General features: G+C 33.4%; 1 protein-coding gene across 1 annotated transcript; it reads left to right on the forward strand.

Annotated features, from left to right (window-relative positions):
• Positions 1-1,330: 1,330 nt before the first annotated feature.
• LOC123532475 (failed axon connections homolog) lies at positions 1,331-10,370 on the forward strand. Its single transcript, XM_045313925.2, has 6 exons — positions 1,331-1,534; positions 1,814-1,946; positions 3,946-4,151; positions 5,437-5,636; positions 8,089-8,208; positions 8,522-10,370. The coding sequence occupies exons 1-6, from the start codon at positions 1,416-1,418 to the stop codon at positions 8,602-8,604; spliced, it is 861 nt and encodes a 286-aa protein (XP_045169860.2). The 5' UTR covers positions 1,331-1,415; the 3' UTR covers positions 8,605-10,370.
• Positions 10,371-14,194: the final 3,824 nt, after the last annotated feature.

Consider the following 14,194-nt stretch of genomic DNA (forward strand, 5'->3'; position numbering starts at 1 on the left):
TTTGTTTATTTGTATATCATGTAGCAATTTATTCAGACGTATGCCTTTTGCACTATATGAGGGATGTTCCAAAAGTTGTGATTCTAGGTCTAATCATGTACAAGATACATTAAGAAAAATGTCTGCTTTTAACGTTTCACTAGCAATTCTATTATGCTTTATGAAAAGGAAAAATATTCAGAATATTACAGTTTTTGTATTGAATTTCTTGACGTTGTTTGAAAGTATTAAATTAGTACGACGTTTATTTTAAAACTGTTGTATTAATAAAGTTAGATGTTGATCAACAGTAAACTAAATTAATCACATGCACATCATTTATTCTTTTTATATGATACAGGCCAACGAAAATGTAGTTTGAGATTTAAATGTATACAGCAAGGAAATACCTGATATTGATAAATCTATATCGATTTGATTAAGACTGATATCATAACGGCCTGAACACCATTCGCATATGCACAGCTTTCGATCCAAATTATAATGGAAATTTGACTACGTTTTCCTTACTTTTTTTTTTTTTTTTTATTTATTTATTTTTTATTTTTATTTTTTTTTTTTTTTTGCTTTTTACTTATATAAATATTCTTTTTAATTTCTATTTAATTATTAAGTGTTGGGTCCATTTTCTTATTAGATTCATGTTTCTCAGAATGCTATATAAAATACATTTATTTCACATGGTGGTCATTTGATTCCGATTTACCAACTCCTTCTGCTGCGTCGAAAGAATAATCCCATTCTGCGTCAGTTCCTATTGAAAGGTTTCAGTTGCAGATTCAATAGTGTGCTACAAATTGTTCGTAAATTTCTGATGTAAAGTATCTCAACAATCATGTTAAAAAATGGAAATATAAAATGCAACAGAAAATAAAGAAATGACAAAATTTTAGGCACTAAATCTGTTAAGGTCACATAAGTGCTTGGCAACGTCAGTTCTACGTAGAGTAACTTTACGTAGCATTTACATCGAATTTCATTTTGAAGGAAAACAGGACTTTCGGTTTTTAATATTTACCTTTATTTTAAGATTTTGACCCGACCCAGACCAATACGAATCTAAGTTTGAAAACTACCAACTGCAACCATATGATACATTACCTGTAAATATGTATACAATGCACCGACTGTTTCAGTAATAATCATATCTAGTCGACTGCATATGTACGTCTCATAAATTTACATAGTAAACTGTTTTCTCCAGTATTTAATAAAAAAAAACTGGTAGACAACACATGCAATGAATATCAGAGCATGCAAAGATCATTAACCACACTAACAGCGATGCAAATAACATTTTAACAAAAACAAAATAAACACATAATATGCACTGATGCGCAGTGCATTAACCGGCCGAGCGATATTTATAAATTATTTTTATGCGTACATATTTCGCTGCATAAGTATCTTCCGTGATGGAAACATTTCTCGGGAGGAATGTAGTGTATACGGCTGCTGGATTATCGGCGGTTGTAGGAACAAGCATTTACTTATTGAAGAGATTAAAAAGCATGGATGTAGTACAAAAAGAAAGGTATTGCTTAACTATTAGATTTAAGTTAAGTCATGATGAGCAACTGCTAGGTAAAGGTCAATGAAGGTTACTGGAAACATACTTTGTTTGGAAATGTCACATTATGGCGTAACATGCCATCTTAATAAAATTAAACTTTGAAATGAATTGTGTTACTATCATAAGATTTTTGTCGCCTCTAAATATACCTTAATAACTTTCCTAAATTTATCTCGACATAATGCTTTTATGTTTACCTTCCAATTCTTAGTTTAAAGGTTATGTGTATTTTTTCCGCAGAATCTGTGGCATAGATTACCCCGAAAATGTTGTTATTGTACATACATTCGGCAGAGGAAAGAAAGGCCCAGATATAAGCCATTTTGTTGTGAAGCTAGAGACGTACCTGAGAGTAAACAAGATACCGTATCAGGTACAGCCATCTTTGTTATGTCGTCATACTTATATACGTAAGACGATATGTGAGTTGGTCAATAAGTAAATATTTCGAAGAAAATTGAAACTTCTGCTATTAAATTTCATTAGACTAAATAACGATAGGCACTAACAAGCACACTTTGGTTTTTCGTTCATAACATTCAAAAATGCAAAAAAATACAAGAGATCACAGAATGATCTTGGCACCTACCATTGAGTCATTTTTGAATGTTCCTAATTTTGAGACAAGCTCAAGGTCAAAACCAAGGTCAAAGTTCATTTCGGTACACAAAACTATGCATGTGGTCCAAATTTAAAAGCTGTAGCTTGAGACATATGAAAGTAGGTCACTTGATCAATTTCAAGGTCAAAGTTCATTTTGTTACATAAAACTACATATGGGCTTCATATTTGATGACTGTAGCTTGAGAAATGTGAAGAGAAATACTAGGTAAAAATCAAAGTCAAATTTCAATTCAGAACACAAAACTATGTAAGTGTTCTAAATTTGAAGCATGAAGCTTCAGAAATGTGAAAGTAGGTCATTGGGTCAGTCTCAAATTCAAAGTTGATAACCGTACACAAAACTATGTATGTGGTCCAAATTTGAAGCCTGTAGCTTAAAAAATGTAAAAGTAGGTCACTATGTTAAATCAATGTCAAATTTCATTTCGGAACACAAATCTATGCCTGTAGTCCAAATTTGAAGCCTGTACCTTAAAAAATGTGAAAGTAGGTCACTTGGTCAGTGTCAAGGTCAAAGTTTGTTTCGGTACATAAACCTTTGCATGTGGTCCAGATTTAAAGGCTGTATCTACAGAAATGTGAATGTAGGTCACTAGAACAAGATCAAGGTCAACTCGTAACAAGGTTCATCTTGCCACTCAATACTATACATGTGGTCCGAATTTGAATGTTGTAGGTTATGGACAAGAAGGTTTTCAAAGTTGTTTCCATATAAGTCTATATGAAAGATGTGACCCCCGAAGTGGGGCCAAATAGTCTGATTTTCAGGAGTACATAACTAGGGTACCAATACATCAGACAAAGTTTTGTCAAAATCAACCAGTAGTTTCTGAGGAGATGTGATTACGAGAAATTGGACGGACGGACGGACGGAAGGACGGAAGGACGACGAACCACAGACACATTTTATCTGGTGGCTAAACCATTCCTATGTTTGGAGCCAGGAACAATAAAGCATGTCATTACAGAAACAACCTGTTGGAGTTACTTCCACTGTTAACGAAGAAAATATATACTAGCATAAGAATTATAACAAAACAAACATAGGGACGGGAGCCAGTCTAAATGTCTCCAATTCTAAAGACTGTAACAAATGATAAATATATATTATTAATATTGCTTACATGCATGGGTTTATATGTAAGCAACACATTTTATTTGCAATAACTTTTGAGAAACTTGGTATTGGTATTGGTCTGATGCTTTACCTAGTTACTTTAACATCGAACACATGACTTTCTGTCGTTTAAAATGAAAAACAAATCGTTCTGTTCCGTTATCAAATGAAGCAAGTATCATTCGGTGCTTATGTTAAAGAATATGCTTAATAAAATCTGTAGCTATCCAAATTTTAGAGAAAGTTATTTACGTTTGAATTTATTTATGATATTGAAACACATGTTATAATTAATTTTGATTTTCAACTGCCAACGTTTTAATGACGATTTTTGTCGTGTCCAAATTTTATTTCCCAAAAAAGTAGTAAACATTGATTAAAATTAATGTATTTGATAAAATAGAAAAAAATAATACATATTTGATCTAAGGAGTATTTTGTGGTTATATTATTACCATCTGGAAACAATATGCGCTAGCCAGTTTAAAATTCTTCCACCTTCACAAAAATAACAATAGCACATGTATTTTGTTTCTAAATGGTGAATATATAACTACATTGCCACACTTTATTCCTTCCAAATTTATTTTTTTTATTTCAAAATTTTCAATTCACCTCTGTATGTGATCAGTGTGACTTCACTGTGAACAACCATTTGCTTGGTCCAAAGAAGAAATCTCCTTGGATCGAGTACAACGGAACAACAATGGGTGATTCCCAGCTGATTATCGAATTCCTAAACAAAGAATTCAAGGTGGACATGAACAGTGATCTCTCCAAACAGGAGAAAGCCCTTGCCTGGGCAATACAGAAATGGATAGAGGAGTTCATATATTGGTATGTTAAAATGTTTATATTTTGTTTATAAGATTTGATTATGTCGTCTTCTTTCTTAATGGGGAAATATACGTTATCCGAAAAAAATGAAAAGAAAGGTGTTTATAATAGTATATAACAAAGAACATTTATATATATTATGGTAGATCAACTACTTAGTACAAAGTGTTTTCGACAAATTAGCACAGTGGCATAGAAACACCAGAATTTAACATTTTTTCGCAACTCATCGTTAACTATTTCTCTTATATACGGTCTTTGAAAGTATCAGCAAATGAATAACACTCAGTAAGGTTCAATAGTTAATGTGTGACAAGTTCTGTAATGCTGTCAACCTCGTAGCAAACAGTTTCATCATTTCAGCTATACAGATGATGTGTTTTAGTTAATACATATAAAGAACATTTGAGCCGCGCCATTGGAAAACCAACAAAGTGGCTTTGCGACCAGCATGGATCCAGACCAGCCTGCGCATCCTCACAGTCTGGTCAGGATCCATGTTGTTCGCTAACAGTTTCTCTAATTCCAATAGGCTTTGAAAGCGAACAGCATGGATCCTGACCAGACTGCGCGGATGCCACTATGTTGGTTTCCCAAGGCGCGGCTCATTTAATTGAACATGTAAATATCATAACGGATGTTATAATATGCTTCTAATGCAGCATGATGAGTAAATGTATGTATTGACACTTTACTTTTCTTTTACAATTATAAATAGTTTGGCTGAAAGCGAAACTCGTGTTAAAAATAGTAATTTTAAAGGAATGTTTCTGTATGTTGCCAGAAGTACATACATACATCAATACATACATGTATACATACATGCATATATACATACATACATACATACATATTTTATTTCCTAGAATATCATTTGCATGGTATGTTCAGCTCTTCCATGGTCAATGTGCTGTTACCTAATGTACAATTATAAGTTGACTAAAAGGATTGAATACTGTGTTTTGCAAATCAAAAATTTTAAAGATAAATCAATGATAAAAAATTTGAGCCGCACCATGACAACACCAGCAGAGTGCGTTTGCGACCAGTATGGATTCAGACCAGCCAGCGTGTCAGGATTAATACTAATCGCCAACGGTTTCTCTAGTTGTCATAGGGTTTGAAATCGAACAGTATGAATCCTGACCAGACTGCTCGGATGCGCAGGCTGGTCTGGATCCATGCTGGTCGCAATGCACCTTGTTGGTTTTATCATAGTGCTGCTCAAATTTATTTTTCATACCCATCGGTCAAAAATTGGTTAAATACTGATGGAATTTTAAAGGTTAAATGTACACACAAGATGGATTCTTTTGTGTGACGAAATGTATCAAGAGGGCTTTTCACCTTTTCCTATGGAGCAGAAGTCTTTTCTTAACAAGCGGTTCAGTGGAATGACTTACACTGTTGGAATCGGCCGCCACAGTAAGAGCGAAGTACAGGACATGATAGTGGACAACTTACGACATTTTTCAGACATTTTAGGTAATCTCATTTCCAATTCGTATGTAGCAAAACTGTTTTATACACTCAGATAGAAGATCACATTTATCATTATCGAATAGGCCATGGAACATTGTTACTTCTACTATATAACAGTAATCATTGAATGTTAGCAATTTTAACAGGTTACAGCGAAAGTGGTCTAAGTGTTTATAGATAAATAATAACAGTTTCGCTTCCGTCCCACCAATTAGACAGTATCAGTTTCAGGGGGAAATATAAATTATCACGCGGTTAAAAGCAAAGGAAATGATATTTTATTGCCATACATTTAGAAGACGTACAATCAAATGGGACATGCCTCAAGATGAACAGTAAAATTTCATTTTTTAAACAGATAGCAATTGATATTATACATCGAAAATGCTAAACCTGTATTAAGTAAATATGTTAATGTGTATCATAAGAAAAGAAGCTAAATTCCTTGTATTTTGCATCTGATTTCAACGGTGTGACTAACGCTTATTAGAGTTTTCTATACATTTTATTAATATAAAGAGTGCTTTTATAGATAAAAGATTCTAAAATGCACAGAATCGCTTTATACTTTCTTTTTATTGTAATTGCTACTTGTAAATTACGGAGACGTTTTAGTAAATTTTGAAAACAAGAAATATCTTTAAAAAAGATGGTCGGCGAATTGTATTAAGACAAGAAGTTTATGAGGTTTTCATATCATTTGTGTTATTCTGTCATCTATCTAACATTTTGAAAATAGCAAAACTAAACACAACACTTAAACAATTTAAATGGTTCTCTTTTAATTTTTCACAAAGGTCTCGTAACGGTGCAATATTGTTTCGTTTTTTTTCTATGTCGAATAATTACAGCAGTGGTCTTGAAGTCACTTCTCTACCTAGAAGACATTAATCGATCGGCTAATCACACCCTCATTCATGTGATACGCAGACCGTATTCAGCTCTCCCTGTAAATTGATACATATTGGTATTAGAACAGGTTTCTATTAGCCTACATTTATTAAACTTACTTATCATTTTAGATATATCAATATTCTTGCTAAATATACTGAGCGAAGCGTAGCTTTAAAACTGTAAACAGCGTCATTAAACAATCCTTGTCTGACACTTCACTTAGCGTTGCACAATCAGGAGAGTGAAAAACAAGAACAATCTTTAAAATAGATTGTCGGCTAATTGTAGTAAGACAAGAAGTATATGAGGTTTACAAATCATCTATCTAACATTTTGCAAATAGCAAAACCAAACACCACACTTAACAACAATTTAAATGGTTCTCTTTAAAATGTTCACAAAGGTTTCCTAGATGTGCAATTTTGTTTCGTTTATTCTACGACAAATAATTACAGCAGCGGTCTGGAAGGCACTTCTCTACATAGAAGACTCTAATCACACCCTTATTTGATATATTGATATATGTTGGTATTTGAACAGGTTTTTTATCATATTTATTAAACTTACTATCATTTTTTAGATATATCAATATTCTTGCTAACTATACTGAGCGAAACTTAGCTTTAAAACTGTGAACAGCGTCATTAAGCATACATTCTTTGTCTACATTTCACCCAGCGTAGCACAATCAACAGAGTGAAACAAATAGACACTCTCGTCCAATCAGGCAGAGTGTTGATAAATCGTTCATTTTTATAAATTATCTATAATGCGTTATCGAGTAGTCTGATTTGCAAACTGAAATCACGTGGCATGGTCACGAATTCGTTCTTAATACGGCATTCGCCGAAAAAATACATTAATCTGGAGGCGCGCAGCCTTAATGAATACGCATGATCAGCAATGTATTTTAAACGGTAAGCCTGTTTACCACCAACAAAACGTTTCATAATTTATGATGCATGCAGTACCATGCATCCCTTCTTCATGTATGTTTATGTCCGTTTGATACCATTATATTATAATTGAAATCGCTTGTGATAATGGGTTTAACAAATGAATGCAAGCATCGTGAGTGCATACAGTTTCACATAGCCATTTTTTCTTCTGATGTGCTGTAGGGGATAGGGGTGGGTGTGGGTTTGGGACTGCGTTCTTTGAATGTTGTTTTTCCTTTCGGACTTTTATCCTTGAAATTTCAATGAAAATATATTACTGAATTCTTCAATTAACTTGAAGATTTGATATGTAGCTGACAGTAGTATACGTTTCTAAGCAAATTAAGCTTGTTTATATGGTATAATATCAAATGTTACGAATTTTTCAATGTATATAAATCAAGAAGGGTATGTGTTGTAGCGTCTGTATAGATATTCAACATATATGCTACAGACTCATTTTCCTTCATAAAACTTTGTGAGAATACTAACTGACTTTTTTCAATTCAGTGTCAGTAGCAATTGCGATCTCGATCAGTAAAGCTATATGAAAAACCTTTGTTAACTATTTTTACTTTAAGACTTTAAGATTTGTTTCTTATTTAACCATATCGTCATTTCAGGTAATAAAGAATATATTATGGGTGACAAGATGTCTGTAGTAGATTGTGCTGCTTTTGGAATTCTTTCACAAATGAGATGGCAGACACCATCCGCTTGCCCGGGGACAAAGCTCTTTCAAGGTGATACAACATATTTTACTTTTGTATTGACATAATCATATGTAATCATGTACAGACTTCGGAAATGTATGCCATTTATATTGAGACCAGTAGTCAAACAGAGAAAATTTATATTGACCAAAGCAACTGTTACTATGCCTTGGCATTTCAAGTTATAATTCAAAAATATACCAGGTTAATATTCACGGGAAATAAGGAGAAATCGGTATTTTCTTCAAACTGTATGATTGCTTATTGTTTTTCATGTGTATCATATAAACTGAAAACGTAATTCCATACCATGATAAAGTTCTATCAGCAACATTTGTTTCAGGAGGGGAAATATCCAATGTAAATCATTATCTGGAGAGAATCAGAGACCAATATTGGCCGGACTTTGACTCACCAATACATTAGGTGCTGCACAGCAACAACAGGATGTGGATACATCACTGTATATATTTCATATACCACTTGAACTCATGTTTTATGCCTTTTGTTCAATAAATAACTAGCTATCTATAATGTTATATCGGCCGCAAACGCAGTGTATTGACTTTAACTTTAGAAGTTACCTTTTACACAGTGAATAGCATGCACAGGACATGTTGCTTACTTACTTTCAATTCTTAAAACCAGTAGCATCTAAAAATAATTACATTAAAATAAGTGAAAAATTAAAAATTCCAAGCCTGGTAAAGAATGCTCGTTTAATCAAATTAAAGTTTTTCCACGATAAGTCATTAATTAAGTATACACTTTCTAAGATTTCTAACACATCACTTCGAGTATAAATTATGGAGATCGAAAGTGTATGCTAGTGGTTGGAGAAACCTGCTGTGTATAAGACTTATTTATATCTTGAAAATTCGCAACATAAAAGAGTTTCTTTTGATAACTTGCGCAGTTACATATCGCGGGCTATATCCTCAATTGATTTAAGATTTTATTGAAAGCCTTGGCCTCAGAGGCATCGGGCCCAAAACAGCATAACAATTAACACAAATGGCAAGACATGTCAAATTAAAAGATCATAGAAACATATACAATATACATGAACGTCTGAGCCAACTTAACAACAGTTTTTGAGTTAAATGTAATCCTTGTTGATAATTTTGAAGAGAACTAATTAGTTTTTTCATGTGTTAACAAAAAACCTTTTTTACTTTTTCAAAAAACTACAATTTTAGTTTTAGAATTGTTAACTGGCAAATGCCATAAATTACAGTAATCTGACATTGCATCAAGTGCTTTTTGAAGTTCTGCAGCCGACTCTGAAAACATTACAGTGTCATCTGCATATAAAAGAATATATAACTTGAAATACCCTTCTAGATCCGAATCGCTCAATGTTTGTTTTACAATGAAATGTGTCATGATGCTTTACTGTTAATTGCTCATTCAGTATATTGGCATCTTGCACAATGACATAATTATGTCTTTGAAATTTACAACTTGCGCATTCCAAACATAAGAAAGTGTCTCTTAACTACTTGCTCAGTGACATACCACTTTGTGTTTGACTCACTTAATTATGCTTCTCTTATTTGTTTCGCTTTATTGCTTTATTGCCTGCTCATTTGCTACACAGCTATGAGTTTTTGACAAGATGGATTTACTTTTGACTCACTCGTAACAAGTTTCTATTTCATGTTTTGCTGAGTTTTGGGTCGAACCTCAGTTACTTGTCACCATTTCTGCATACATTTATGCAGAATACTTTTACATTTTTAGTGTTGTTTAATAATGATGATGGATACGGAAGACAACTATATACTCCGGATGCTGTTTGTTTTTTCGAAAAAAATAAAGTGATTTAACAAATTAAATACGAATAAAGTAATATAAATAAAAAAACGTTTAAAATAAACTATATGAATAAGTCCATCAGATAATAAAGGTAAAAATACATACAAAAAGCAAAAAAGGATTATGGACGCTAACGACTGCATTTAACTGAAGTAACAAATGACTTTTTGATATAGAAAAAGAACTCTATAAGACTGGAATCAACAAGGATCAGTTTGATCTTTCCGATGTAATTTCTTGCTGTAATTATCCACATCAATTCCTTCTTTCTTTCTTTCTTGTTCTTCAGCTAAGCAATATTCTATTGTCTATCCTAAGTAATACAAAAATGTGTATTTTAAACTTCATGGAATAAAAAGCAACGTAGCACATTTTATTGTTGTTGCTGTTGTTGTTATTGTTGTTGTTACACTTTCAACATTTTATAACGTTATAAAATCAGTTGCAATAGTGTTGACTTCTTATATAATATATCAAGAGAGAAAGTATGTGATAACACTGATAAGCTAGATCTTTGTATAATTGGGCTCAGTGACATAGTTTTTGACTTAGATAACCCAGTTTTGAATTTATCCTAAATTTCATTGAGACAAACATTCTGACAACGTTTTATGAATATCAAACAGAAAATGTGGCCTCTAGAATGTTTACAAGGTGTTCCCTCTTGACCTAGTTTTTTATCCGCATTTAACTCAGCTTTGAACTTAATCCAAGATTTCATAGAGACAAACATTCTGACAAAGTTTTAAGATCAAACAGAAATTGTGACCTTTAGAGTGTAAGCAAGGTTTTTCCATGATTGGTCCTCGTGATAAGTTTTTGGCTTGGCTATGTATTGTTTTTGGGGTTTTTTTTGGTACCCACGTGTGTGTTAGTATGATACGAAAAGCCGGGAAGCTGCCACAAACCGAGATCAATATGTTACGAATTCAGTGACTGGTTGCATCAACAAGTGACCTGTGGCGTAAGCTGCGCAATGCGGAAATATTGGAAGTTTTCCGATTGCAGTTGCTCTTTTGTTCGTCTATTATTAAAATGGGGTTCCCATGGGAACAGCAGTAGAAAATCGCAATCATGTTTTGCATAGAATCTTATGTAATGACCCCTACCCCCACTTGTCCAGTTATGTAGACTATGCCAAAACCAATCAAGCCTTTCCTTTTTAAAAGGAAACTTTATTATTCTTTGGTAAACCAGTTTCACATTTGACCTTTTTTTCACACATACCAAAATCATCTCTAGTCGGCGAAAGTTTTATAAAGATCAAACAGAAAATGTGGCATGTAGAATATTTACAAGGTTTTTCTATGATTTGACCTAGTGATCAAGTTTTTGACCTCGGGTAATCAAGTTTTGAAGTTTTCCTAGATTTTAGATAACAAACATTCTGTATAATATAAAAAAGGTTTCATGAAGATGAGGTACATAACGTGGCCTCTAAAGTGGTAACATGGTTTTCTTATTTTTACATAAAATTAATAAATTAGTTTAGGACCGACCATCCAGTTGATATTTAAAAAAAACGCAGAAAAATAAATTAGGGCAGTTCCAGAATTAATAGTATGGGGGGAGGGGCCCCACTACTCATAATTATGAATTTTCCACTAACGCCCACCACCTATGATTATTAATTAAATGTACAGAAATCGAAACTTTTAATAGAGTTCTATTTTTATAATCGACAGGTGTAGTATTTACCGTTTTCCATTTCTATATCTCAAAAACGTCAGAGTCACGAAAATGCTTCATTCCACTTTGAAAATCCGCCCTTAGAATGGAAAAATGTATGTACCTCACCCATCTGATTTATAATAAGCACGTTTCGTTCAGGTCATCCGTAAAACACGTTCGTTTACCGCTTCCGATCCAGCACTTCAAGGAGTAAGTCGCCGGAACAAGTGAAAGAATCGTCATTACATGCCTATCAGTGTCTAAACGTTAAGATCATTTATTTTTGGAAGTTGAACACATAAATATAATATTAAGAACTCGAATGAAAAATATTATAAATACAGACATTTTTAGAGCCTGTCATGGACGTACAGACGCAATATAAATTCAAGTTCAGAAGCATGCATTTTTCATTTGGTTGTAGAGCATTTTGTTTACAATTACATGGAAGTTTCAACACAGTAACGTTTCTGTTAACGTGAAAATATAACGCCAGTACGTAATTTTGCATAGGCACACGGTCATTTCCGAAGGAGCATCATGGAAGGCACGTGCAGTTTTCCCGACAAAATACAAATAAGAAACGTCTGCTTCCGGTTCTATCGAGAAATTCAACATGGCGCATACGATGGCCCGATATTTACGCACATTTAAGCCGTATTTTCATTCTGCTATTATTCACGTTTCCATTTTAACGTTCAAATCTGTAGGTTTGTTCAACATCTGCCGAACAATGTACGAAAATGTATCGATCTAGCAAGGTTTCTACTGAAATATGGTTTCGGAAGAAACGTGTTGAGTCATTAAAACATACTAGTATCATTCCCTGACGCCGACAAGGCTTGCCATTTCTTTGGACATGATTTATGGAAATACAGTCATCCGTTTTCAAAATCAGCACATGTTTTAGTAAATTTGTTTTAAAGGCACTGATCCCCAGAGCGTAGGACAACAAAAAAATAGAGAAAAAAATAGATATCAGAAAATTATTGCTGTATTTCTCAAGAAAGTTTTAAAACTTCGTTAATGAAATGTTATGTTATAGAAACACATAAGAATCAATTGTTTATGCGATTTTCCCATTCAAAATGACGGGATACCCGATGTAAACTGCCTTAATCATAAAGCTTTACATTTATTTAAATATTCCTCCATGGTGTATTGGTCAAGACCTCGGGGAAAGTTTTATCGCCGCGGCGGCCCGGGTTCGATTCCCGACTCGAGCTTGTTTTTCGCTCTTGATTTGGCATTTTAAGACAGATTAGAAACAAAACCTCGTGTTCTAATGTTCAAAATATGACTAAGCGAATATCTAGAGGTCAGTGGCTTTAAATGGCTAAACGCGAAAGTAACAGCTTAAAGACAGGTAATGTTTCGGAAAAGATATGAAATATTTCGCACGTCATTTTTTTTTTACTTCAACGTAAAGTAAGTTTAAAGGGGTTTTCTTTTTACGATGCTTTGTCATTAATACATGTGCATGTACTTCAAAAGAAGTAAAAAAATCAGTTTTTTTATAATAGGTATGTCTATCATTTGCTTTAATCTGGGGGCAAAATATGATTTGTAAGCCTAAGTTCTCCTTGCAAATCAAATGAACACGTGGTTTTTGTTTTTATCATGCTAAAGAAATTGATGTTCGCCATTTTTACAGTTTAACTTTGCATTGATACATAAGCGATTTAACTGAACAATTCGACAGAAAAATAGACAAACAGCGTGCGCAACAGTTTAAATAGTTCAAATACATGTTAGAGGTTATAACACACTAAATAGTTGTTGTTCTTTATTCTATATAAAATTGACCAATTTCCAATGACCGCAGCACACATCAGGACCCATTTTCATGTTGTTATTTCATTATGTAAATGCTACCTACATGTCAAGCATAGATCTGTCATGTGATTTTAGCAAAAAAATTGCAAAGAAAATAAGGAAAATAGCTCTGCGGAGCAAAAAACTGAGGACTATTTGTATCCGCCATTATGCGACTACCATTTTTTTCGCGCCATTTTTCTATTTAGTGTCTGTATGCCTAGACCACGTATTAGTGAAGAAAACACAAGTTTAGCTTTTAAAAAAGCTAGAAAGTGGCTCGCTTAGCTCTTGTTCTAACAGGGCAGTTATGAAGCACAGTGATATGCCAGTGAAAATTATAGGGTCTGTGATGCCTGGATAGGTCAGTGGTAGAACGTTTATTGTGGGTACACAGGTTATGTGTTCAATGCCTGAACGTGAGCATTTTACCAGAAATTCCCTTGCTTTTTGCTTAGCATTAAAAAGAAAACCAACTTCCTCTCTCTTGTACATTCATGGCGATGGATATCATATAGCGTAATATAATACTTACCCATGATTAATAAATCTAGTAATAATTTTCTTTTGTTTTCTTCGTTCTTCTTTTTTCTACGTTTTTTTTTTCTGTTTTTCTTGCGTTTTTGCGGGAACCTCCAGTGTAGAGAGTTGCAAAAACCGAAAAATTTAACGAGATGAGCCGAAAAGGAAGGAAGGGAGAAAACGAAAAATT

Source organism: Mercenaria mercenaria, unplaced genomic scaffold (genome assembly GCF_021730395.1).
Source record: "Mercenaria mercenaria strain notata unplaced genomic scaffold, MADL_Memer_1 contig_4227, whole genome shotgun sequence".
NCBI lineage: Eukaryota > Metazoa > Mollusca > Bivalvia > Venerida > Veneridae > Mercenaria > Mercenaria mercenaria.

Bases quoted from the DNA above. Each gene is read 5' to 3' on its own strand.
- LOC123532475 (XM_045313925.2), top strand. From the start codon at position 1,416: ATGGAAACATTTCTCGGGAGGAATGTAGTGTATACGGCTGCTGGATTA. The intron at 4,152-5,436 runs GTATGTTAAAAT...GGAATTTTAAAG, and splicing joins ATAGAGGAGTTCATATATTG to GTTAAATGTACACACAAGAT. The intron at 8,209-8,521 runs GTGATACAACAT...CATTTGTTTCAG, and splicing joins GGGGACAAAGCTCTTTCAAG to GAGGGGAAATATCCAATGTA.